We start from the raw sequence: 26,896 nt of genomic DNA, 5'->3' as shown, positions 1-26,896 counted from the left end.
TGAGAGTACTACATTCTTATTGGTAGCCGAAAGCAACACAAAATCAGCCAAAATATTTATATAATGAACAATATGCTAGGAATAGGGATAGCACTTTATTGAATGACAGATATCACAATTATGAGTGTGCAGATTTCTGGGCCAGGATATGAACACACACACACACACACACACACACTCTGTAAAGAGACGGCAGATGATCAGATGATCCGAACTAAAGTAGAGAGGGGCTGTGTGTCGCTTATTAACACAGAGCACTCAAATCAAAACTTGCTCAATAGCACACATACTTGTACACTCTCTCTGTGTTTGTCACATTATACCCATACCCAGGGATGGCTGCATTTCACCAAGGATTACAGCAATATTCACACTATATAGTCCACTATTTTGAGATTCACAATGATCTGCAATGAATGCACACACTGCAGAAAAACAAACAGAAAGTGGCCTACAAAAAGGTAAAACACACACACACATTTAGCTGATGGCCTGGGCAGCTTTCCCGGAGTGAACGTGCGAGTCTATTAGACACAGACCGAGGCTCTCTGATGTCCATTAAACATTTACAAGAGGACAAGTACACTTTCCCTCTCTATTATAGATACACACACCCATCGAAGACACCTCAAAAGCATGTCCCCACTGAGCCAATGTAATTTATCTTGAGGCATGGCATAAGTTTCACTGAAGACTGGAGTGTACAATCAAAATACAAGGCGGAATTCTGATCTAAACATGTGCAAATCCCAAATTCACCTCTGATCTGAATGTTTCTGTAGTTGATGTTAAGGCCCTGCGGGAGGTGTTTGTCTGATATAAAGAATGAGTTAATGCCAGTCTATAAAGCTCTATAAACAGTCATGGTGTGCTTTAACAATGAGATAATTTGATTAGTAGAATTAGGCCTGAAAGAGTCTGAGAAATTAATTACTTTCATAACTTGTATTTCTAATTAATTTAGTTCACACTGCCAAATTTGCACACATTTTCAAAAAGCTCTTCCAGCTATTTTAGGCTCACGGAGTGCATTTGACAACTTAAATACTAGTGTTTTCATCTCTGAATAGTAGTATTAATACATCCAATATGCTTCAAAAGCAAAATAAAATGACTACACATGTTCCACATGTAAATGTAAATATTTGTAAATAGTACATTTAGAATAGAAAAAAAATACACCTGCAACCTAAAACATGCAATTTCAAGGCATAGACTGAATTTGAAAATGTTTCAAAAGCTGAAATGTGACCGATATGATGAAAATATAATTTGTAAAATGTATATTTGCAAATTGTACCTAAAAGAGCATTAGCTGAGACACAAGAGATAATTTCTTTAATCTGTAAGCAAAATGGACACTGTAATAAACACTCACTGCGCACTTTATTAGGAACACTATGGTGCTAATAAACTGTCCAATGGTGTCTTCTGCTGTTGTAGCTCATCCACCTCAAGCAGGGCATTTTCCCGGTGGGCTGACGCACTTTGGGGCCGATCAGGGGCTGACTGGCCATCGGGAGAACCGAGTGGGCTGTGCAACGGGCCGAATGGGCCGCAATAAGCTAAAATGCCGCCGCTTTATGCAGAACCGACCACATAACTGATGTTATGCACCCTCCCTCAACAATTTGGCCTCAAGTTTCAACATGTTGTGCATTCCGAGATGCTATTCTGCGCACTACAATTGTACATTATCTGAGATACCGTAGCCTTTCTGTCAGTTCGAACCAGTCTGGCCATTCTCTGCTGACCTCACTCATCAACAAGGAATTTCCGTCCACAGAACTGCCACTCACATTTTTGGCACCATTTGGAGTAAACTCTAGAGACTGTTGTGTGTGATCAGCAGTTACAAAAATCCTAAAAACCAGCCCGTATGGCACCAACAATCATGCCACGGTCCAAATCACAGAGATTGTTTTTTTTCCCCATTCTGATGGTAGATGTGAACATTAACTAAAGCTCCTGACCTGTTTCTGCATAATTTTATGCATTGCACTTATGCTACATGACTGGATAATAAGATAATCACATGAAGAAATAGGTGTGCAGGGCTGGAATGGTAAGAGAATTCGGCCCGGCATTTTACATGGCAACTAGCCCAACTGTTGAGTGGGGGTTGGGTGTGTTCGGTGTTCTATTCTGCATATCACGGCACCGTTTTGTGGTCTGTTCTGCATAACGCAGCGTCTCATTGTTGCTTATCGAGGCCCATTCAGCACGTTTCGCGGCCAAACCACCGGCCCGCTCTGTTCTCCCGATTGCCATTCCACCCCTGATCGGCCAAAACGTGCGTCAGCCAACCGGGAAAATGCCCGGAATGCCAGATTACCAGTCCAGCCCTGTGTACAGGTGTTCCTAAAAAGTGTTTTGTGAGCGTAAAAACAGTATCCCTATATGAATCGCTATCCAGTCAAATCGAAATCTAATGGAAAGCTTGTGAATCATAATTAAATAGGCAATTTCTAATGTCTAGTACATCTAACTAGAACACACATCTGGTTTCTGTCATGTATAGGGCCAGGTAAAAAACAGACATTTTCAGATTAGTCTTAATCTTAATGATCCTGATATCGATTCTTAAAATCATCAATCTTTTAGTTGTACTTTTAAAGTTTACTTCAGTGTTGGTTGTGTTGATTATTATGTGTGCAAAATAAATAGCAATTGAACTGAAGAGTTTGGGCCCTGTTGTTCATTTTTAAAATCTATATTTTCGTAATGTACTAAGTTAGAAGGTTCCCTGTGTAATTCAAGTCACATCTAGTGTTTGCATTCTTTGTGGAGATAACGAATCAGATTAAACCAAGCAAAACAGCACATAGAGATATACCACGAAACGAATAATATCTGCATTTCAACTGGGCAATGCAAATGCAGTTCCTAAACTAAGAAACACTTGTGTTTTTTCCATTTCACTGCAGGCTCAGATGTGGATCTCAAACAAAAAAATAGAAGAAAATGTCTTTCCACTCTCTGGCTTAACAATACTCAAATGAAGCTCCCATTAGCATGTAACATAAAGAAACTGCAACTTCATTGCATCAATATGCCGCACTGCTGGGCGAGTAAAATTGTGAGTACATCTGCACCTTGAATGATGAAAACACATGCAAAACAAAGAAACAACCAAGTACACATATCAAGAGTTTCAGAGATATCTCAGCAGCTGCTCTGGTAGATATCTCTGCACACGTGTGCCCTGGGTTCAAAGAGCATGTTAACTGTAGAGTAGAGGTTGTATAACAGACAAAGTTATTTTCTTCCACTAAAGAGATAAGCAGAAGGGGTACAAGCACAGAATGCAATATGTGTGAGAGTCAATTTAGAACTTTGAGTACTTCATTTAGTGTATTTCTATTCTTTTACATAAAAACGTGTATAATATTTGTAGGGGTGGAGACACACAATCTCCCCTCTCTGAAAAATGTTTTTAATTTCACTTGTTTGCAAGTTCCCCAAGGTATATTTGCTGATCTTTTTGGAATGCAGCAACAGAATCAGAACACTCGCGGTTGCTATGGAAACTAATGGAGCCTAGTCCCTTGTGCGTTCCTTTCCACGCTGAATTCAGATTATACACCAAAATGACGAAACGTGTCAGTCATTTGGGAGGGGGCCTGGTTACCTCTAAATAAAAGCATGGTCTGTCATTGTTTATTGTTCTCTAATATTTGGACTTTGATTTCTTCCTTTGATTTTAAGGTTGACTGAATTATTGTGTTGATAATGTTGCAAAAGCAAATGGAACTTATTAGTCTAATTTCTAAATGGGAATTGAAAATTTAAATAAGTATATTTTGAATGTGTGTGTAAATATATATATTAGGGCTGTCGATTTAACGTGTTAATTCAGTGCGATTAATTTTACAAAAAATAACATGTTAAAAAAATGTACACAATTAATCGCATGCCCCCGGACCATACTAAGGAAGATTCCTGAGAAATGCAAGCTTGTAGTACCACCTGTTTACTCCAGAGGGCAGTAAGTGAAATTTCAGCTGTATGAGCAACGCAAAGTTTATAGAGTCAAGAAAACACTTCAGTAGGCAGAACAACACAAACGTGCGTTACATTCTTGCGTTCAAAACACTTACTGTACGTTCACACCAGAAGCGGCGAGAGCGTCAAAATTCGCTCTGGCTGCCCTGCCTTCGACGCTCAAGGACGCTCTGACGTAGTTGAAATAAGCGGCAAAGTTTGTTCAGAATGCTTTGTTTTGTGAACTATATTTAAAGGGGCCGCAATTTAAACATCCAGACATGTCGACCATTTACTTTTTGCCGACCGATCACAAGTAGCGTATATCCTCATGAACTCTTTAAAATGTGAAAATAAGAAATCGATCGATGGCAGAAAGTAATTAAAATTATAGTTGTTTGTTATCAAAATAAAATACATTTGTAATAATAACTGTGGTCTTGGTCATATATTACAGGGAAACCCGTCACGGCAATAATTCGTTTCTACATTTTATCTTCGGAACGAATGTTTGGTGGGAACCAAAGTTTACACGGTTGTGTTCTCGACTTCGCTAGAGCGGAGCACTTCTATATTCCAATTGGTTGCCGCCGAACTGCGTCACAGCTCATTACCATAATGTTGACTGCTCTTGAACTTCCATCTGCCGCCCAAGACTCGCCGCGCCGCTTCTCGCCGCAGAGAGACGCTGGCTGTCATTGAAAAAGAATGACTTCCGGTCGATTTGACGCTCTCGCCGCCTCTGGTGTGAACGTACGGTTAGAGCGCAAATCCGAACTAAGGGATCTTAAAATGTGTTTAAAGATTGAGTATTAAACTATATTTAACTTGACACAGTGACCTAAACATTTTTATGTTTATGACACAACACACCCGAGACACTACACAAGCATGACTGACGTAGGTGTAAATTGACTGGCTCCTTAAACAAGCCCTCATAATAAATCTCGAACTGATTGACAAATTCACTTGTGAAATGGATTGCTGTGAACTGTATGCCAATGATTGGATTATGATCAATAATATGGTAGTAAACAATACATTGTATTCTAAAGCCGCTTTTTGTATGGTCTTATCAACGATTAACTCTTATGCTACAGGAATGTAATGCATTGTAATTATCTGAATATTTGTTTATTTTATATATGTGTGTATATATAAACAGTTGAACGAAAAGCAGGTACTTATAGAAGTATATAGAATCTGTATAGAGAACATAAGTGTGAATAGACAGACCTCTGGGTTAAGAGACCTTTGTTTAATGATGATCAGACTATGAGCAATGCTAACCGGCTCACATATCTCACCTGGAGACGCTAGATTTTCAGACGAAGAGCTGTGTCTATTTCTTCGCGTCCTCTTCTCTCTGCCTACCCGGGGTGAAAGATTTCCGGCCGGTCCCAGTAACAAAAGCGCCTCTTCCCCCGACCCGTCCGCTTCCAGCTCCGTCAGCATGCTCTCCGTCGAGTCCGAGATCCGGACCGCTGCCCCGGGATTCAGCGACAGTCCCAGTGACTGTGCGGCCCGGGTCTTTTCAAATAGCACCGCGGGCAGCTCCGACTGGTGAAAGTTTGTCTCTGGTGTCAAATCTCCGCCGCCTTTCTCCGGCTCGCCGTCGGTGGGATCACACTCTGCCATCATCGTGGACAGTGGCTTGATTATGTCTCTGTCCAGAGAAACTCAAACACCTCGGATAAAGCTCTTATAAATCCCACTTCATAGCCGGGTGTCAGTCATCAGCAGAGTTTTTTTCCCGTAAAGACGCGCTGATGATCCTTTCATGTCCACATCATCCGTCACCATTACCGACTTCCTCTATTTTCACGCATGCGCTTTTCACCCACGCTGTCGGGCAGGTTTCTTAAAGGTATAGTAACGCTTGTTTGTTATTAACGACCAGTAGATGAAATTTTAATTTGGCCTTGTAACAAATGGCAGCCTAAAGCCCTTGCGGACTTCCTCTGAGTCCAGACTTTCTTAAAACGTGCATTTGGGACAAACTTCAAGACTTAAGTCAGATGATGGCATTTTCATACATTAGGTTTATCATATACATGCTGTTTCACAAATTATTATTTTAAAAGTCACATGATAGGTATGGTAGAGGAGCACACTTTAAACTTACTTTTCGATGCTTATTTTTATTAAAGGAAAAGGTCACCCAAAAAAAAAAAAAATAAATTATCTCATCATTTACTCACCCTTATTTATTTATATTTAATAAAAGGAAAAGTTCTTCTAAAATGAAAATTCTGTCATAATATAATTTTCTTATGTGGAACACTAATGGAAACATTTTATTTTAAAAAAATATATATATATTTGTAATCCCCTTTTTCTCCCCAATTTGGAATGCCCAATTCCTACTACTTAGTAGGTCCTCGTGGTGATGCGATTACTCACCTCAATCCGGGTGGCAGAGAACAAGTCTCAGTTTCTCAGACAGTCAATCTGCGCATTTTATCAGGGGTCTCGTTGGGCATGACACCACATATTCAAATTTGCGACTCCAGGGGTGGTAGTCAGTGTCAATACACGCTGATCTACCCAGACCCCTTTATTTTAACAATTTTAAAGGTGCAATTAGTAACGTTTTGCTCATGTCTTCCTGGACCAACAATGACACTTAGTGGTGTGGGTGCAGCATCATTCAAAATCAATAGTTCTCAGATACAGATGTCATTGTAGAAAATCACTATTCACAATCAGCCATGATTAATCTAATCCAAGTGTGAAAGTGTCCAATAACAAGATGGTTACTGAGCATAAGCGAGTAGTATTCAGATGGTCATGTGATTCTGAAATGGCAGCCCCCATGTAGAATAAAACAGCTTTTATAAGGTTACTGATATGACTAGTGTCCTAATTTCATGTGAATGGTCATGATTATATACATCGGTTTCAAAAACTGCATCATGCAGCATCATTCAAATCCAATAAGTTTCAGTTTCAGATGCCATTATTCACAGTCAGCCATGAATCATTTAATTCATATAGGGGAGTAACTGTAAGCGAGTGGTATTTATTTTGCTGGTCATGTGATCTGAACATGGCAGCCCCCATGAGGGGGCTCTCCCCATGTAGAATAAAACAGCTTTAGTAAGGTTACTGATATGATTGGAGTCTTCATCTCATGTGAATGCTCATAATTTAATAAAGTTTCAGAATTTATAATTTCTTAAAGAGTACAACTATTTTAATGAGGAAAGAATTAAGTATCCAAGTCTGTTTATTCAATGCAATTGCAGCTGATAGTGACTCAATTCAAAGATTAATAAAAGCACCAAATCATAGAAATAGTCCATGCAGCACATGTGTCATATTCTAGTTCTCTATTCAAGTTTTCTGGAGGCATAAATGAAGAAAAACAACCCTGTTTGTCATTTATAAGTGAACGTGTTGACGTCCATTGCATGTTCACAGTGGCACACATTTACAAGAACTGTTTTTAGCGCTAAACGACGCAAATTCACAGGTTAATATAAGAGTGAGTAAATTAAGACAGGATTTAAATTTTCAGTTTAATTAAACATGAATACAGCTTAAATACTAGGGTTTTTAAGGTTTAATCACAGAATTTCTTTGGAGTACATTATCTGGATACAACAATTATATTGTGATCAATGAAAGCTACAGATATTGTTATATGTGCCATCACAACATGTTGCAATCATGATGACTGCTTGTGTAGCTTGTGTTCAAATCTAGCGGGAGAACTGCGGTTAGCATAGCCATGACCAAATTTCCTTTGCCATAAAACTAATAATAATAATAATAATTCCCTCTTAGGTAGGGTTGGTGCTTAGTTCTGAACCTTTATGGGTGTTTCCCCACTTCATCTTAACCGGAGTAGATTTATTCCATATGGGCGGTCAGGCTGCAGCCTTAATGTTTTAACTCATGCCATGTTCCAATTAATCCAGTTATCATGATGTTTTCTGAGAGCCACACATATAGCACACAATCACAGCTACATTATACAACCAACGACACGGCAACCGGCACAATCGCTCCAGAAGATGCCATTACATCCACCATCTACCTGACATATTATTCAATACGACTATAAGGCCTGACTCGTTAATTAGAGTACTGCTCATTTGAGTTCAGCTTGGCATTTAACACAATTGTACCCCAGACAACAAATATGTTTCATTCACTCTAGTAAAGTTTAGTAGCTGTGTACCAAGTCCAAAGCTATTACATTAAGTCTGCAGACTTAATGTAAGTCATCATCAGCAACAGTAAGAAAGTCTAGAGCAAGGACAACACACTTTCTCAACCTCTCTCTTTTTTTGGCATCTGTGGACTGTTTTTAAGCCCTCACAACCTGATTTGTCAGGAAAGGTCAATTAGATAAATAAGATAAAATATCTTGTGATAAAATATGATTTCATTCTCACCATATCCCATGTTGTAAAGTATAAAACAAAGTTACACAAATGTAATAAATCTGTAATATATCAATTACAACTTACAACAATAGAACAAAGATGGAACAGATTTTGTGATGTGGCTACAATATTTTCCCTTCACTTGGAACAATAATTTTACAAGCAGCAAATGTTAGTAATAAGTGTTTTTTTTTCTTCTTGATTTCTGTGGTAGAGGTAACAAGTAAAATGTAATAAACTGTAGTAAAATGATCTTGTTTTATCAGAGAAACCATGCAATCTATGCCCTATATTTGGCACTCCAAGCTGTGCAAATCTCCTGAGTTTTTGAGAAGGTAGGACTCTATCTTTTCCATTTTCACAAACACACATCCTTTCAACAAAGATACTTAAATCCTAAAGGTACAAATTATAAAACAACAGTATACAAAACAAACCTAAATTAGCTCATAATCTGAGTTTCATCTCAGACTCTTGGAATCCTCCCATATAAGGAACAATTTAGAAATGTCTGTATTTGATCACGATGTCTCCTTATGCATAAGAATACACATTACTCAAAACCTGTAAACGGAATTATAATTCATCAAAATCTGCCTTTGGCATTTACGGTCCTCCACTGCTCATCTCATATCATCTCCAAGATCTATTCCTGTATCACGTTTGTCTTGCAAATGTGGCACTAATGTGAAGAGATTCGCCAATCTTAAAAATAAGCCCAATGATTTCATTCACAGCGTAGTGCAGGTCCTTTCAAAGTCTGCAGGAGAGAGATACACCTTTAAATCTTCCAAAAGACCTTCTTCCTGTAGAGCAAGAAGGCTATAAACACCCATATAGAAGTGGCCAGGAGGTTCTGTGCCAGGTGCTCAGCATGTGATTGGCTGTTTGCCATCTTCCAACGAAAGGGGAAGTATTCCTCAAACACCTCATGGCCCACATACACCAAGATGGAATTCATCCCTGACAAACAAAAAGTAAAATGCAATCAAGTTACATTACGGTTTTATTGATACTTTTTTGTTTTTAAACTTACTCTACACAGTAAATTAACACAAAGGCTTCTATTTACACTAGCAATGTACAACGAACACACATTATGTACAATGGGACTGTGCGCTTGCAATGTGTTGCCCAAATGATTGCGTTTGCTTTTGTATAGATTAAAAATTTTTTTTAATGCATTTCAATCATTTGTAAAAGTCCAATTTACTAATGCTAAAGTCGAAATACATTTTTGTGGTAATCAACATTATGCCACAAATCAAGTGTGTATTCTTTGGCCAAGGTACATTAATTCTGCTTGTAAAATGTGTGGTTTAAAATTCTTACCAGGGTAATAGAAGGGCGCTCCAGACCACCACCTCATAACATCCACCATGTAGTAAAAAAACACCAAAACCACAAAAGCAAAACTGCTGAGCGTCGTCACATAGGACAATGACCTGAAATCAAACAAAAGTTACAGGACAGAATCCTACAATCAGCACAGTAAACATGTCACAGCAGAAACCACATTTCTATTCTAATGGGAAAGCAAATTTGGTATGCTACTTCCTGCTGATACATGTGCTACATACTTTCATGTATGAACAAAACACCAAATGCTTCATTCTGAAAAACTAATGTTGAACAGTTTTAACCAAAAAAGGAAACCATGTCAATAGTAATATTAATAATAGCTTTTGGTAAATAGAAATAAAGAAAACTACAGTAATATCTAAGGGAGACTGGGTTTACCACAAGTTTTTGTTAACAGGAATGAAGCCGTAGTTTCTGGAGCACTTGGTCAGCACAGCTGAGATGATTCCCTAATGTAAAGATAGACAGATTCTAAACTTCAAACAAAGCTACATATACTGTATATATTGAATACAATTTTTTACTCCAATCTATTGACATAAAGGATTTTTAATTTTATCTAATATGTAACAAAAATTTATACAGACACACCAATCAGCCACGACATTAAAACCACCTGCCTAATATTGTGTAGGTCCCCCTCATGCCACCAAAACAGCACCAACCCGCATCTCAGAATAGCATTCCGAGATGATATTCTTCTCACCACAATTGTACAGAGTGGTTATCTGAGTTACCATAGACTTTGTTAGTTCGAACCAATCTGGCCATTCTCTGTTGACCTCACTCATCAACAGGGTGTTTCTGTCCACAGAACTGCCACTCACTGGATGTTTTTTTTGTTTTTGGTACCATTTGGAATAAATTCTAGAGACTGTTGTGTGTGAAAATCCCAGGAGATCTGCAGTTACAGAAACACTCAAACCAGCCCGTCTGGCACCAACAATCATCCATGCGATTTATCTAATCAGCCAATCGTGTGTCTGTGGTGCATAAAATCATGCAGATATGGGTCAGGAGCTTCAGTTAATGTTAACATCAACCATCAGAATGGAGAAAAAATGTGATCTCAGTGATTTTGAACGTGGCATGATTGTCGGTGCCACTGTAATAGGGTGATTTGTTGATTTATTGCTGCCTCATTCTCGGTGGAGCTACCGGAGAGAAAACCGTTGTCTGAGTATTAATTTCTATCTCGCCTTTCCAGGTACGAAAATGAATGGTTATGTGCTTAAACTGTAAGAAATATGTTAGTGAAATTCTTTGTGCATTTTGGTTTTGTGTTAAATGTGTTAGAAGCTGTATATTCATGTTAAGAGCTTAGTTAAATATTACCAGTCTAAAGTGACTCCTAGCGGCCCTTACAGACTGGCACGGGTGGGACATGAAAGGTACATGCATGTACATACTCTTGAAAGTTGAAATGGATGTGTGTAGTAAAAATGACAGTATATTGTGTTGCTATTTTTGGAAACTGTTTATTGTAAGTAAAAGACCTTACAGAGAGATTAATGTTTAAATAATGTTTTGTTTATTTAAATCATATTTAAGAGTGTATATGTAAGCTTTTGTTTATACTATTTTGTTAATGTTCACCTGAAAGTGAGTAATTGTTGTAATTGTGCATTTGAATATCTTTTTGTATTTATTTTAAATACAACAATTCTCGGTGGAGCTACCGGAGAGAAAACATTGTTGTCGAGTATTCATTTCTATCTCGCATTTCTAGGATGTTACACCACACAGGCTAGTTTGAGTATTTCTGTAACTGCTGATCTCTTGGGAGTTTCACACACAATATCTAGAATTTACTCATGAATGGTGCCAGAAACAAAACACAACCAGTAAGCGTCAGTTCTGTGGATGGAAACACCCTGTTGATGAGAGAGGTCAACAGAAAATGGCCAGACTGGTTCGAACTGACAGTCTACTGTAACTCAGATAACCACTCTGTACAATTGTGGCGAGAAGACAATCATCTCAGAATGCTATTTCAGGCCATGTCATTCTGAGATGCGGGTTGGTGCTGTTTTTGCGGCACGAGGGGGACCTACACAATATTAGGCAGGTGATTTTAATGTTGTGGCTGATATATATATATATATATATCAACTTATAAAAAAAATGTAATAAAAAAAAACAGCTAAAAATTAATTCCGGGTTCAATACAAGTTAAGCTCTACAGTATTTGTGGCATAATGTTGATTACCACAAAAATATATTTCGACTCATCCCTCCTCAGAAAGTGCGGCACTTAAAATGGAAGTGGGGGCCAATTTTTGGAGGGTTTAAAAAGGAAGAAATGTGAAGCTTATAATTTTATAGAAACACTTTAATTCTTCTGTGAAAATTAATGTATTATTTGAGCTGTAATATTGTTTAAATTGGCATTTTTATAGTAATTTTAGGGTTTGTTGACTACGTCGTCATGGCTGTAACTATTGGCTATAACTTTACACAGAAAAGGTTAGTAAGCGATTTTATCACACTAAAATCATGTTAATCTGTATATTGTTAATGTCTTTTTGCTATACTTTTGAAAGAGTATTTTAACATTTAACAATTGGCACCCATTCACTTCCATTGAAAGTGCCTAACTATAACCCAGATTTGTGCTTTATTTCAAGAAAAGAAGGGGCAAGACAACATTTTATTTTGTAGTAATCAACATTATCACAAATGCTGTCAAGCTTAACTTGTATTGAACCCAGAATATTCTTTTAACTTTCATTAATAACATTAACAATCATTATTCTATGGTGTTCTGGAATACTGCATTGTGACTGGTCAATCATGGCATTCTGTAGTCAATAACTGAGCTAGTCTAAGCCACTCTGTGGTCTCTAGTCACATAATGTCTACTCAAATCAATATGTAATGTGCATTTATTTATTTACTTGATAATGTACAGTAAGCCACTCCACTTTGCCTCAGGGCAATCACACTTTCTTGGTTTATTTTGTGATAAGGATTGGCTGACTGTGCATTATCCCTTTCTTCTATTACAAGCCTATAATATAAAAAAATATGTTACATAATATAACACAATTGTTAATGTGCATTCAAATAGTTAGAAATGCAATGAAACATCTTATTTACGTATATTAATAATAATTATATATACACAATTCATAGTCTCTAATAGACCCCTGAACGCACAATGGAAAGGTATGGGGAAGTCTTAACAAACCCTATTGTAGGATTTGAATATGATGTATGAGCCACATTGACTTTTGTATTTGTTTTTGACACATTTGGGTCCTTTTAAGCTTTAAAGGAATAGTTCACCCAAAAATGAAAATGCTCTAATCATTTAATCACCCTCATGCCATCCCAGATGATATGACTTACTTTCTACTGCAGAACACAAACAAGGACTTTTAGAAGAATATTTCAGCTCTGTAGGTCCTCACAATGGAAGTCAATGGCATCTAGAACTCAGAATGTCCAAAAAGGCAGCATAAAATGAATTCATACGAGTGGTTAAATCCATATCTTCAGAAGAGATATGATAGGTGTGGAAGAGAAACAAATCAAAATGTAAGTCCTTTTTTACTATAAATCTAACCATTAACTTGCATTGTAAGGACCTACAGAGCTGAGATACTCTTCTAAAAATCTTCATTTGTGTTCAGAAGAAGAAAGAAAGTTATACACATCTGGAATGGCACGAGGGTTAATAAATGATGAGAGAATTTTCATTTTTTGGTGAACTATCCCTTTAAAGTGAGTCACTATCAACTGCTATTGCAAGGAAATAAGCTACATCAACATACTTCATAACCATATTTAGTGTCCCGCAGCAGAACAGAAGTCATATGGATTTAGAACAACGTAAGGGTAAGTAAATTATCTTAGAATTTTCTAAACTATTCCTTTAAAATTATATATTCCAAAAACAATATAAAAATGGTATACATACCAGAATGAATCCCCATATGAGAAATCGTGTAATTATTTGTCTGTGTTGGTCTCTGTAATGCAGCAGAATTTTTCCTGCCTAGAACACAAACAATAACATATATAAGATGCACACAATAGTTCTGGACAATTACCGAATGCATAAGATGTGATTTCTAATAATTACATTTACATTTATGCATTTGGCAGATGCTTTTATCCAAAGCGATTACAGTGCACTTATTACAGGGAAAATCCCCCCGGAACAACCTGGAGTTAAGTGCCTTGCTCAAGGACACAATGGTGGTGGCCGTGGGGTTCGAACCAGCGACCATCTGATTAACAGCCCTGTGTTTTAGCCACTACGCCGCCACCACCACTACTCACAAGATTTCAAAGCACCAGAACAAAACAGTATGTTGCTGTGTGCATCAAATACAAGCATGCAATATAATAGAGGTATAAAAAGGGACAAGTCTTTAAACCAAACACACCTGAAGACCCAAAAATGCCATCAATATGGAGTTGATGCTTCCCAAAACACCCTCTGGGTCAAATGGCACAACAGACTGGTACACAACCTGTGATGCACGCGCACGCGCGCGCGCGCACACACACACACACACACACACACACACACACACACACAGAGAGAGAGAGAAGAAATTGCATCATCTGGTACAATACAGTGGTACAATGAATCCATGGCTTTTAATAAATAAATAAGGCCTGACTTGCCAACACTTGTCCCTCTTTGGTGACAAAGTGCTTCTCACAGTTATTGTGTTGTGTCTGTTTACCCGTGATGACGGCGTCTGGTAAATATGGTTCTCTCCGAGCAGCCAGCGGTCAATATATCCTGCAGCCCCCCCAGTGCAGTTTAGGTACTGGCCAAAGTCACCGAAGCCCCCTGGGCCCAAATAACCCCTGCATGAGAGAGACAGCAAGAGAAAAAAATTGCATTGTATGAATAATGAATTTAAAAACCAAGATACAGTCCAGCACAAAAGCAATGCACCTTATTGTACAATGTAACCATCTGGGGGGGTTCACTTATAATTACCAGTCAAATCTATTCTCACCTATAAACTTTACAAGTTGTCTCTTTGTGATTGTGAAAGAAAGCAAGCAATGTTAAGACTGACATTTGGGCAACTTTTAACTTTAACACTCTCAGATCATGAGTAAGATTTTACTAACGTTGGGCAGCCTGGCACTGGGAGAAGAAAGGTCAAACACAACCACACCGTCTCCAAGGCAATCACACACAGCCATGCAGGCCAGTAGAGGCAGATATCATGCACAGTGAACCAGCACGTTTCCTAGAAACAAGCAGATGATGGGCATTTGAAATTGTGACTAATGACTAACATATATATACACACACACACACACATTATTATATACTTGAGATAGGGGACAAAACAGGTTTTAAATCTTTTTTTTTAATAATAAAATAAAATTTTATTTTTTAATAATAAATAAATTTGAAATGGATATATTTGTAGACAAAGGTCTCCGCAAACAAACCACACAAGGGAACTGGTTTTTATTAAAACACGTTTTTTTTCCTGAAAATTGACATGTATTCACTTCATAACTTACATCTTACTGTAATGTGTCAACTTCGTCAGACACACTAAAAAGCATGCTATTTATATACAACAAGAGTGTAAAGGCTGTAATTATATAATAATAGTGTTCATTAAAGGAGTTAAGTGATGAAACACATTCTATAGTGCATTCTATTGTTGACGCATTTGAATATATTTCCATCTTAACCAACATTTCATTTTTTTCCTCAGTTGAAGCTGTCTCTTTAACCTAAACTAAAATGCAAAAATGTTTCCACAATTCTTAACAGAAATTCTCAAAATGGGATGACAGAGTTGAAATTTCGAAGCTGTGACCGAAGAGAACTTTGTTTAAAATGTCAAAAAATATAAAGCTTACCAGACTACGTATCCTACTGTTGCATCCACTATAAGCAGGAAATGGGAAAGGGGTCAGAGTTATAGCTGACCATGACACTGTCTGATTTATTCAAGATTATAAAAAAAATGTTTTTACGTAGTTGAAGCAAAGTGAGGACACATGATAGGCAGTTTTTATGTAAAATATTATTTTAAGTTTACTTTATGTATTGTTTTAAATCTAAAGTTTAAATGTACAGATTTTGCTCTTATGGAAATAAATTGGTACTTTTATTCACCACAATGTATAGTCAGCACATTAATAACATGGAAATTTAGTATTAAAATGTAAAAAAAAAAAAAATTAACTCAGAACTTCTTAAACTACTTCAAAGTGTTCTCCACATGCAGCAATGACAGCTTTGCAGATCATTGGCATTCTAGCTGTCAGTTTGTCCTGATACTCAGCTGACATTTCAACCCATGCTTCCTGTAGCACTTGCCATAGATGTGGCTGTTGTGTCGGGCACTTCTCATGCACTTTACAAGCTAGCTGATCCCACAAAAGCTCCATAACACTCTTTTCCAATTATCTGTTGTCCAATGTCTGTGTTTTTTTGCCCACTCTAAACTTTTCTTTTTGTTTTTCTTTATCAAAAGTGGCTTTTCTTTGCAATTCTTCCCAAAAGGCCTACACCCCTGAGTCTTCTCTTTACTTTTGTACATGAAACTGGTGTTGAGCGGGTAGAATTCAATGAAGCTGTCAGCTGAGGACATGTGAGGCATCTATTTCTCAAACTAGAGACTCTGATGTACTTATCCTCTTGTTTAGTTGTACATCTGGCCTTCAACATCTCTTTCTGTCCTTGTAGAGCCAGTTGTCTTTTGTCTTTGAAGACTGTAGTGTACACCTTTTGTATGAAATCTTCAGTTCAAGCATTGCATAGCCTTCATTCCTCAAAACAATGAATGCCTGATGAGTTTCAAGAGAAAGCTGTTTCTTTTTTGCCATTTTTGACCTAATATTGACCTTGAGTCATGTCATTGCATAATGTGGCAACTCAAAAACAAAACGCAAAAACAATGTTAAGCTTCATTTAACAAACCAAATAGCTTTCAGCTGTGTTTAATATAATGGGAAGTGATTTTCCAAATTAGCAATTTAGCATGATTACTCATGGGTAAGGTGTTGGAGTGATGGCTGCTGGAAATGGGGCCTGTCTAGATTTTATGAAAAATTGCTTTTTTTCAAATAGTGATGGTGCTGTTTTTTACATCAGTAATGTTCTGATTATACTTTGTGATCAGTTGAATGCCACTTTGGTGACTTTAAGTACCAAATTTCTTTCCAAAACAGCAAAATCTGTACATTATTCCAAACTTTTGGCAGCCAGTGTATTTTTTCAGTATCACAATGATTTTCTTGATTTCTAACATAAAGAGGACTTTTATATGTAGGACATATTTTGTCACTTATCTCAAGAATAAATGAATTGCACTGTACATACTGACATCAAACATTGTTAATGATAAGACTTTTGACCAAAAAATTATGATGACTTTTCCAGTCATTCAAGAATACTGGAAAAGGATGTTTTAAATTATTTGGTAACACTTTACAAAAAGGTTATATTTATTAACATTATTTAACTACATTCCTTAACATTTGGTAACAATGAACAATACATTTACAGCATTTATTAATCTTGGTTCATGTAAATTTTATGATAACTAATGTTAACAAATACAACCTTATTGTGAAGTGTAACCAATTATTTAAAAGAGATTGCAGTAAAAAAAAACTAAACAAAACAAAAAACATTTGTAGCCAATAAAATATTGAACATAACTAGCTGAGCATTTCAAGAAATATTTATAAATGTTTTCTTTTTATCATTTTGTATATTTCCATTACTTTATCCAGCACTGGAAATAAGAATTTATATGGTTTTCCATGACTGTGGAAACCATGTTAATAGGCCTATAGAGCTTGTATAAACGTGCATGTGTGTAAAAATTTTGTTTGTGAGTGTGTGCATACAGTATGTGTAGAGAAATTAACCAGATTCACGCTTGACAGGTTGGGGAGTTGGTTCTGGGCCACAGCAAGATCCAAAACAGCCACAACAAGGTATGTGAAACCCAGGCGCTGTAATACACCAGGAATACGGAGGAAATCCCAAGACACTGTAGATATATTCACACATGCATAAAACATCTCTGACTTCTGCACCTAAATATGTGGTTTATTTATAATATTTCTTTTTATAATATTATTTATTTTCATGCAATCCACAGTCATTAAATTTCATATATTATGAAAATGTAAAGGACCCCATGAAATTTCTTGACAAACACAAATTATTTTCCTGTGTTGACGCATTTCATTTTGAAAGTTTGAGTGGCAATATTGTGCTTTTATAAACAGCCAAAATCCTTTTGTTTACGTCACAGCCCACAAAACCATGTTTTGCTACCTGCTATTGCTAGTATTGCCAGTTGCAGGTGGTATTAGGGGGAGGGGAAGTTCTCATTTTTGTGGAGAAAAACAAAAAAACTTTCTTGGTGTCTTTAACTATTTAGAGTGTAAATGGGAAATCCCACTGATTACATGCATTTCATCTGTTATCATTATATTTCGTGCTTATTATGTAGCTCATTGCACTTTCTACAGTTCATAAACGAGTACATAGTATATATAGAAAAAGGGGAACAATTTTCTACTACTCACAGGGTCCTTGGCAGTAGCTGGGATTAATGATGATGACTCCGATGAGGAAGAGTTGTAAGCTCCTCCAGAAAACCTTCCACAGTAGATGAGTGCGTTTGACACCCCTTCGCAATGACCCACTCAAGGACAGACCAATAGAAGTTCCCATAATGAATACAAACCTGTGAGAAAGATATAGAAAGAAGGGAGGCAGTATTTTCTGAGATGATTTCCAAGACAGAGATTAAAGGGCTAGTTCATCCAAAAAAAATTAAAATTATGTCATCATTTACTCATGCTGCTATTTCTACACAATGAAAGTAAATGGGGACTAGGGGCAGTTCACCAGGGTGGTCACTACACCTGAACAGTTACGTAATCAAAATAAAATCGAAATCACGATATGACAAAGTGCAATTATCAAACCACAAGGCTTTGACTTAATTAAATATACAGTGTGCATGCATTGCACGCAGCACATACTGTATGTGCACAGCTCTATTCTCTGTACGCTATATACAATATTGCTATATCCGATTACATCGTCAACCCCCCTACTGAGGGACAGTGAATATTTTTGCTTAAATTATTTTGCTTTAAAAATTTTATTTATTTATTGAAAAATATACACAAAAGACATTTCTAAATTCAAATTGCACTTTAAACAAAACGCAAAAAGCTATAATATAACAAAGTGAACAACAAATCGTATTTAACCACCTCCCCAAATCCAAACATTTACCATCTCCAGCTGCTCCAATTGTCATCACGCAATCATTCATCAACACAGGTGGAAAATTACAAATAGCCTACAGATTAAGAACTAAAGACAATAATAATCGAAATAAATAACCCTAATAAATTCCCTTGTGTTCCCAAAATAATGCTGCCAAATTTGTGTTCTTATCGAATTTTTGTTTGTATTACGTTTTGGTAATATAGTCAATTGTAGGTTCAAGGTGAACGTGTCTTGCATTACTTTATGATTTAATCACCTTTGTTTTGTTTATTTAATAAATATATATATATTACTGAACCTGCAGAGTTATGTTCACAGTGCATGTTACCCGTGTGGAAATAAAGAAAATAAATTCACAGCACCTCCCGAGATGTTTAGAGATAATTTGCAGCATTCTCACAGATAACATTATTCTTGCAAACAGTTTTCAGACGAATGAAACAGAGAAAACTCTTTACAAGTGCTTGTTCCACATGACAGGCTTATGCTGCACACCTATGAACAAAAAGCGAATTTGGCTTTATCGATTTTGCGAGGAAAAAAAAACATAAACAAGACATTTCCAAATTTAAATTGCACTTTAAATTTATATTAATTAAATTTAAATTTTAAATTAATTGCACTGTTGTTGACTGGAAGCTCCTGTCACCTAGACAAATTCCCCAAAAGCATACTTGGCAATAAAGCTGATTCTGATTCTGATTCTAAACTAAACAAAAAAAGCAATAAAACAACAAAGTGACCAAAACATAAAACAACAAAGTGACCAAAACATTTTATTTAACCACCTCCCCAAATTTAAACATTTACCGTCTCCAAAGGCTACATTTGCATCAAAGAATCCGCAATGCATGTCAACCGCGAGAAAATAAAGCGAATTAAACACCCAGCACCTCCCGAGATGATCGTAAATTAATTGTAATTGTGAAACATATGAATAAAATCATGAAAACTCTCATGAGGAGTCATATCAGTAATGTAAAACTTATATAAGCTGTTTTGTTCTACATGGGTCAGAGGGCGCCCTCATGGGAGCTGCCATTTTAGAATCACATGACCATCTGAATACTACTTGCTTAATCTCAGTAACCGTCCTGTTATTGGACACTCACTCTTGGATTACAGTGAATTTCTACAACTGCAAAGCAATGCTGAATGCTTTTGTAATAATGCAAACATGCTCATTTATTTTCGTAAGTTAAAAATAACTTATTATTGGGTTCCAGAAAATAATGACGATAAGTAAGCTGAGACCCTATCACAAACTAGACAAAAACAGGTATGCAGTGAACAGATACAATGTGACTGTGATGTCAATCTGTATTTTCCCCTCTACGTTTCACTGTATTTTTTTATAATTTTGTCTGGTTCTTTTTAAGAGGACTCAAGTGTGGACACCGTTTCTTAAACAGGATTTCTATTGGCATGTTTGTCAATTACATAATTTTGGTCATAAGAAAACACTTACTAGTTTCCTTTTTTTGTTCATTGCAAGAAAGAAAGCAATACAGGTTTGGAATGAGTAAATTATGACTTTTCATTTTTGGATGAATCAACCCATGGTCATTTAATACAGGCTTTCTGAAGTCTCGAAGAGGTCTTGTGACTTTGTTTAAACTGAGCAGAACTGCTGCAGACTCTTGCTTCAGCTGCACAGTAGAAAACACCGGTTACTGGGTTTGCTGCTGATGTGAAACATTAGCTTACCAGCTTTTGCTATGCTATGCCACTTCTTTTTTAGCCACAGTGATAATCACCCATTTAAACTCAACTGGCTCAGTTACACTATCACTTATGCCAGTGCTGATGTGGCTTGCTGATCAAATCAAAACATGGAGAGTCTCATCATTTTTATTTTACAAATATACCACAATATAAAATAAAAATTCTATCATAGTGTGGGGAAGCAGTTTATATGCACTGATGGGAAGAATCAGTCATTGTGACATTGGATTGGCTTACCAAGGAAACACGAGATCAGCCACTGTGAGACCTGCAAGAGAAGTACACAATCAGATACAACTTCCTATTTTCATATCACCGTCTATTGAATTTCTCTCAACTTCCTGAGAAGTACTTGTTGAGTTGAGAAAATAGCATTTAATCCTCCCCTTCCCCCCAGAAATTACATTATATACATTAAATCCAAAGGCTTTTTAAAGGAAAACCTGTAGATCACCCAAAAATGAAAATGTTCTCATCATTTACTCACCCTGCTTGTTCTGCAGAACACAAATTAAGATTATTAGAAAAATATCTCAACACAGTAGGTCCTTACAATGCAAGTCAATGGTGGAGTTGACTTGGTTAACAAAGGAGTTAAAATTTGGTATGTTTTCATCCAAAATCAACTGGATCTTTTCAGAAGACATGGATTAAACTACTATAGTCTTATGGATTACCTTTAAGCTGCCTGTATGAGCATTTTGGAGCTTCAAAGTTTTGGTCACCATTTACTTGCATTATATGGACCTACAGAGCTGAGATATTCTTCTAAACATCTCTGTTTGTGTTCAGCAGAAGAAAGAAAGTCATACACATCCGTCATAGCATGAGGATGATTAAATGATGAACTATTCCTTTAATGGAGGAGTCACAAACATGATAGATGTCTCATCAGTCGTAACGATGAGTTGGATATGAGTTTACCATTCCAGCTCTCATGCCTGAAGAACCAGTAACGTCCGCCTCCATAGTTGACAAACACCATAATTACCAGAGCCATGCTTTAGAGAGAATAGAGGGAATTTGTGTCACTGGCTTCCAATTACATTGTGATAAATAATTTGTAAGCCATGGTAATCAGTTTAAACATTCTTTGATTTGAGGGCAAATACACTTTAACAAACAAATATTCATTATCAGAACTATCCTTAGAATCATTAGTGAAAGAGCAGCATACCCACGGAAAGTGTCTAAAGAGCGAAGCCTCCGTCCAGTGGTGGCTGGAATTATTGATTCCGTGGAGGCATCTACCAATCTGTTTTGAGTGCCAAGCTCCTAAAGACAATCAAAGAAAGAAATAGAGAGAGAGAGAAAATTAATGAGTGAAGAAAAAAAAGATAATTCATATTCTTTTCCACAGCAATATTTTCTTTCACTTAGGTATCATGGCTCTTCCTTGCAAAAACACTCAGCAAAAATCACTAAATTAAAAAACAGAGATTATGCTATATTTGAACTGCTACAGAGACGCTATATTTGGTGCTTTCTGTATCTGATTAAAATTGTGAAAATCATGCAGAGACACCTCACAATATCAAGAGAGCAAAAAGGTGTAAATGAGTTACAAGCTCTTACCGAGTTTATCAGTCTCTCTGTCTCCACTGTGCTCCCTAAGCGAAGAAGTAGATTTCTCATGACATCCAGCCTTAAAAAGTGTTAAAATTTGAATAACTTTGAAAATTAGCATAAAGAAAAACAACTGCAACAATGTTCTACCTTGGCTAAAAAAACTCAACCAAATATGATAAATCTCTCATCATTCACTCACCGTTGTGCCATCTCAAACTTGTCTCTTATCATATCACTTCAAAAGACATGGATTAAACCACTTGTGTCGAACTAATACTTTAAAACAAATAAAAATGGGAGTTTTGGTGCTTTAGTCAATGTTCTGTGGTCATCTATTTGCTAGTTGACAACTAGTCAACTAGCAAAACAACTCCTTCAAGTTGACAACATTTTATTTTGGTACATGGCACAAGCCCTTCGATAAGTCCCAGACCAACTTCCTGTTTGATTAGGGAGTATGTCAACACAAGAAAGAAAATTGTGCTCATCAAGAAAGTTCATGGGGTCTTTAATAAAAAGGTGGATAAATCAAGATGTCTGTACCTTCTAACAGTGTTCCAAATCTTAGCTAAAGCAGCCACTCCAGCAAATACCAGAAACGCAAACAAAATGGCTGAAAAAACAAAAAGAGGAAACCATTCAGTCAGGTCTATTACCAAGTTAAACATGCAAATCATTTATCTGATGTTTTTAGAAGACTTGGCAAATGGAAATGTCCACAGCAATTTTATATAGCGCTGTCAAAATGAATGATGTTTTTTCTATTAAAGACGTAACTTAAAGACCAATAGAATTTCCTTTGAGTTACGGAATGAAGAAGACATAAAGCCGACTCACGCAGGTAGCTGTTGACAGGCTCTGAATCAATCACCATAGTGCAGTTGGCCCTGGACGTCCCATTCAGATTCTTCACCCACAGAGAATAGTTGCCCTTCTCCCCAAAGTGGAAGTGAATCCTGGAAGCACAAAGCCGTCAAAGTATAAAAAGCTTCACAATTTATTTTCCATTTCTTCCTCATATACAGTACATGCATACATAGAAACAATACATCAGTACACCAGTTAACTTTAAATACACTGTATATCAGCATTGTTGTGTTAAAGGCATAATTCTTGGAACCAAAGCTATCATATCACTTCAGAAGACATGGATTATACCACTCGAGTCATACTGATTACCTTTATGATGCCTTTTTGTACTTTTTGGAGCTTAAATGTTTTGGGTCCGCAATGTTTGACTTACATTGTATGGACAAAATCACTTAATTCTTCATACATACATTGTTCAAAACATCTTTGCTTGTGTTCCACAGAACATAGGAAGTGATAAGAGTTTGGGATGTCATGAGTGCAAGTAAATGATGAGAGAAATTAATCCTGTTCCTTTAACTCTTTCCCCGCCAAACACGGAATTTTCCGTGTTTTATGAAAAAACGCTTCCCCGCCAAACACGGAATTTTCCGGGTTTCCGTGTTTTAGGTGTTATACGGTAAGGAAGACCCCTCCGCATGTTTTGAAAGAGTACGCAACTCTTTGATCAAAGAAACAGACTGCGATCGTCTCAAACATGAAGAAGTGGAGTATTGAGAAGCTCAAAATATCAGACATAAACATGCCTTTTTATCAGCTTTTTGTCTGAAATGTTGTTTTTTGACAAAACCGACCTCTGTTCAAGTCGCAATAAAAAAAGAACAAATGAAGATAAAATAAAATCTTTTTTTTTTGCCTAAAAGCAGAGGCTCAGATCTTTATTGTGATATATAGCATCTTCATATATTCATGGAAGAAAATATTCTACGGGCCATTAAATTTTAGCGAAAATCGTCAAAAACCCTGGCGGTGGCTGGCAACTTTTTTTTAAAAACGCTGGCGGGGAAAGAGTTAAAGGAATAAGTCACCCAAAAATTAAAATTCTCTCATCATTTACTCACCCTTATGCCATCCTAGATGTGTATGATTTTTTTTCATCTGCAGAACACAAATTAAGATTTTTAGAAGAATATCTTAGCTCTGTTGGTCCATGCAATGCACATGATTGGGTGCCAAATGTTCGAAGCTCCAAAAATCACATAAGTCAGTATAAAAGTAATCCATAACACTACAGAGGCTAAATCAATGATAGCTGTGGGTGAGAAACAGATCAATATTTAAGTCCTTTCTTTCTATAAATTCTCCTCCCTGCTCAATCAATCTCCACTTTAACTTTCCCATTTTTTCTTGTGTGTTTGGAGATTCACATTCTTCATGCATATCGCCCTCTACTGGGCAGGGAGTAGAATTTCTAGCATAAAAGGACATAAATAAATAATCATAAAACATAAACAATAAACATAAATAATAACTGTTTCACACCCACACCTATCATATTACTTCTGAAGATATGGATTAGAACACAGGAGTTGAATGGATTACTTTTATGATGCCTTTATGTGTTTTTTGGGGTGTCAGAATTTTAGCACCCATTAATTTGCATTATATGGACCAACAGATTGGAGATTTTCTTCTAAATATCTTCATTTGTGTTCTACAGAAAAAAGAAAGTCATACATCTGGGATGCCATGAAAGTGAGTCAACGATGAGAGAATTTTCATTTATAAGAGAACTATCTCTTTTAAATGTGTAAGTGCATAACTCACTTGCACAGCTCTAGGTTGGCAGTGGTTCTGTTTAGGTGCAATGTCAAAGGGTGCTGTGTGCCTACAACAAAACCCATTGTAGTCAGAGTCCCAGGACCCAGGCCTGCAGGTATTATCCCCAGTGGCTGGGGCAAACACTAACACACACACAGAAAAAATACAATGGCATTAGCATTGTAGTACTACTATGTAGATCATTACCGGTGCAGCAAATTACATTGTATCATTACAGCATCATTACTGTATTATGTCCCGTGGATGCTTGACATAGTAAATCATCCATCCATCCATCCATCCATCGTCAACCGCTTATCCTGTGTACAGGGTCGCGGGGGGCTGGAGCCTATCCCAGCTAACATTGGGCGAAAGGCGGGGGACACCCTGGACAGGTCGCCAGTCCATCGCAGGGCATAGTAAATCATACGAGTAAATAAAAAAACATTAAAACATACATTTAGCTATAGCACGCAAATATCTGATACCTGATAGCAGTGATCAGAAAGCACAAAGAGCATCATATCTTTCTCGATTTCATTTATGACTGAAAGGGCAGCCTCGTCCATTTTTAGCTCAGAAGTCTTGCGGTGATGGCGAGATGCTGAAACAAAACAAAACCAATAGATGTTCACCATTATGAAGCATAATGCAATGCACTCAAACCATTACATTTAACCTTGCAGCAAGATCCATAACAATTTAGATTTATAATTCCCTTCGTGACCAGAGACTGCAATTGCAAGCACTGAAAAACTGCCTACCAGCATTCCAGACAACTTATACACATTTAATGCCTAGTTGTGCAGCTCACTGGATTTTGTGAAAGATCCCAAGTGTTTCTCTATGAAAAACATTTAGCAACAATTTCCAAATGTACTCTCCACTCTGAAGACTTCATTGTCAGCCTCGAATTCAATTCCACCTAATTGTAGGTTTCCTAAATTAAACTACGGGGTCAGCTGCTTTGGTGCTCTCTACAACATTACAATTGTGACTCTGTCTCACCTGCACTGATCTGCCTCACAAGAAACTGCCTAGATCTGACTCAGGAGGGAAATTTGAAACCACGAATCCTCTTATCTTCGCTCAATGAGATGCTGTTGTTGTGGGTTCATGTGTGTAATAAACATTAGGAGCACCATCCTATCCTATACTAAACCAAGAATCTAGATACAAGACAACGAACTAATTAGACAATGTGTATACACTCCAAATAACTTAAATAGTCAAAACAAGCATTTAACGCTAAAGTGTAATATATATATATATATATATATATATATATATATATATATATATATATATATATATATACATACACACACACATATACAATGTGATTGTCGTTTTGTTTTTATCTAATTGACAGTTAGCGTATGCTAAAAACAGCTAACCGTGATGCTAGCTAGCTGGTTGGCTGGCAGGCTGGCTGACTAAGATAAGAAATCAAATGAACCACAACATTAAGAAATGTGATTTGTATTTAATATTAATTAAATGAGATGAGATGAGTATAACGTTGGTGTTGCAATGAATGCCACTCACAGGCTGGTCGGTCTGTCATGTGAGCTGCACATACGGCTAACAGCAGTACAATCACAGCCCAAACAGTCCATCTGTATTCCCCTTCAGATGCCATAACATCAGATTTCACTGCGGTCTCTTTTCGATCCTCTTTAGATCTAAAGATTTCTCCTTTTTTCATCACAACATACTTCCGATCCCTCCTTCCTTTGCTGCACAAGTAGTGGAAGAGAAGAGGGTCAAAGTACATTCTCATGGGCTTTCAAAACGAATGTTATGCCTACAGCATTTCTGCATCATGACGCGTTTGGAACGTTCCCAAAGTCCATCAAGGCGGAACAAACATTTGAACTAAGTTCCTATGGTGACAAAAAAATTATAATAATATATCCCTACGCTCAGAAATGCTGTCTAGGTTGGCAGCTAACATTGTGTTGAAACA

At 36.9% G+C, this 26,896-nt stretch overlaps 2 protein-coding genes across 5 annotated transcripts in view; both read right to left on the bottom strand.

Moving 5' to 3' along the window:
• LOC127651656 (phosphatidylinositol 4-kinase type 2-beta) overlaps positions 1 to 5,777 on the bottom strand; it is a 30,630-nt gene extending 24,853 nt beyond the window's left edge. Inside the window, exon 1 of the mRNA XM_052137601.1 lies at positions 5,292 to 5,777. Within this exon, the coding sequence (XP_051993561.1) occupies positions 5,292 to 5,625 (334 nt within the window). The 5' untranslated portion in view covers positions 5,626 to 5,777. The remainder of the gene's footprint in view (positions 1 to 5,291) is intronic.
• Positions 5,778 to 7,195: 1,418 nt separating this feature from the next.
• LOC127651882 (heparan-alpha-glucosaminide N-acetyltransferase-like) lies at positions 7,196 to 26,896 on the bottom strand. 4 transcript variants are annotated; one of them, XM_052137922.1, is made up of 18 exons: positions 26,476 to 26,896; positions 25,416 to 25,531; positions 24,934 to 25,070; positions 23,134 to 23,252; positions 22,840 to 22,909; positions 22,303 to 22,372; positions 21,905 to 22,002; positions 21,652 to 21,728; positions 20,965 to 20,995; positions 18,285 to 18,445; positions 17,595 to 17,740; positions 14,841 to 14,962; positions 14,441 to 14,567; positions 14,135 to 14,221; positions 13,663 to 13,740; positions 10,119 to 10,189; positions 9,711 to 9,823; positions 7,196 to 9,341 (listed from the first exon to the last, which is right to left on the bottom strand). In XM_052137922.1, the coding sequence occupies exons 1-18, from the start codon at positions 26,708 to 26,710 to the stop codon at positions 9,160 to 9,162; spliced, it is 2,040 nt and encodes a 679-aa protein (XP_051993882.1). In that variant the 5' UTR covers positions 26,711 to 26,896; the 3' UTR covers positions 7,196 to 9,159. The 4 variants fall into 4 exon arrangements, with proteins under 4 accessions (XP_051993882.1, XP_051993883.1, XP_051993884.1 ...); XM_052137923.1 differs by having other exon boundaries at positions 17,616 to 17,740; XM_052137924.1 differs by having other exon boundaries at positions 17,625 to 17,740.

Source organism: Xyrauchen texanus, chromosome 11 (assembly GCF_025860055.1).
Source record: "Xyrauchen texanus isolate HMW12.3.18 chromosome 11, RBS_HiC_50CHRs, whole genome shotgun sequence".
Lineage (NCBI taxonomy): Eukaryota > Metazoa > Chordata > Actinopteri > Cypriniformes > Catostomidae > Xyrauchen > Xyrauchen texanus.
This window is presented reverse-complemented; position numbering and strand designations above follow the sequence as displayed.

What these genes read in the sequence shown, in the direction of transcription:
- LOC127651882 (XM_052137922.1), bottom strand. Translation starts at nt 26,710, where the DNA reads ATGAGAATGTACTTTGACCCTCTTCTCTTCCACTACTTGTGCAGCAAA. An exon ending in GCCAACCTAGAGCTGTGCAA is followed by an intron (nt 23,253 to 24,933) that starts GTGAGTTATGCA and finishes TTGTGCTTCCAG; the next exon opens with GATTCACTTCCACTTTGGGG. An exon ending in ATTTGGAACACTGTTAGAAG is followed by an intron (nt 22,373 to 22,839) that starts GTACAGACATCT and finishes ACACTTTTTAAG; the next exon opens with GCTGGATGTCATGAGAAATC.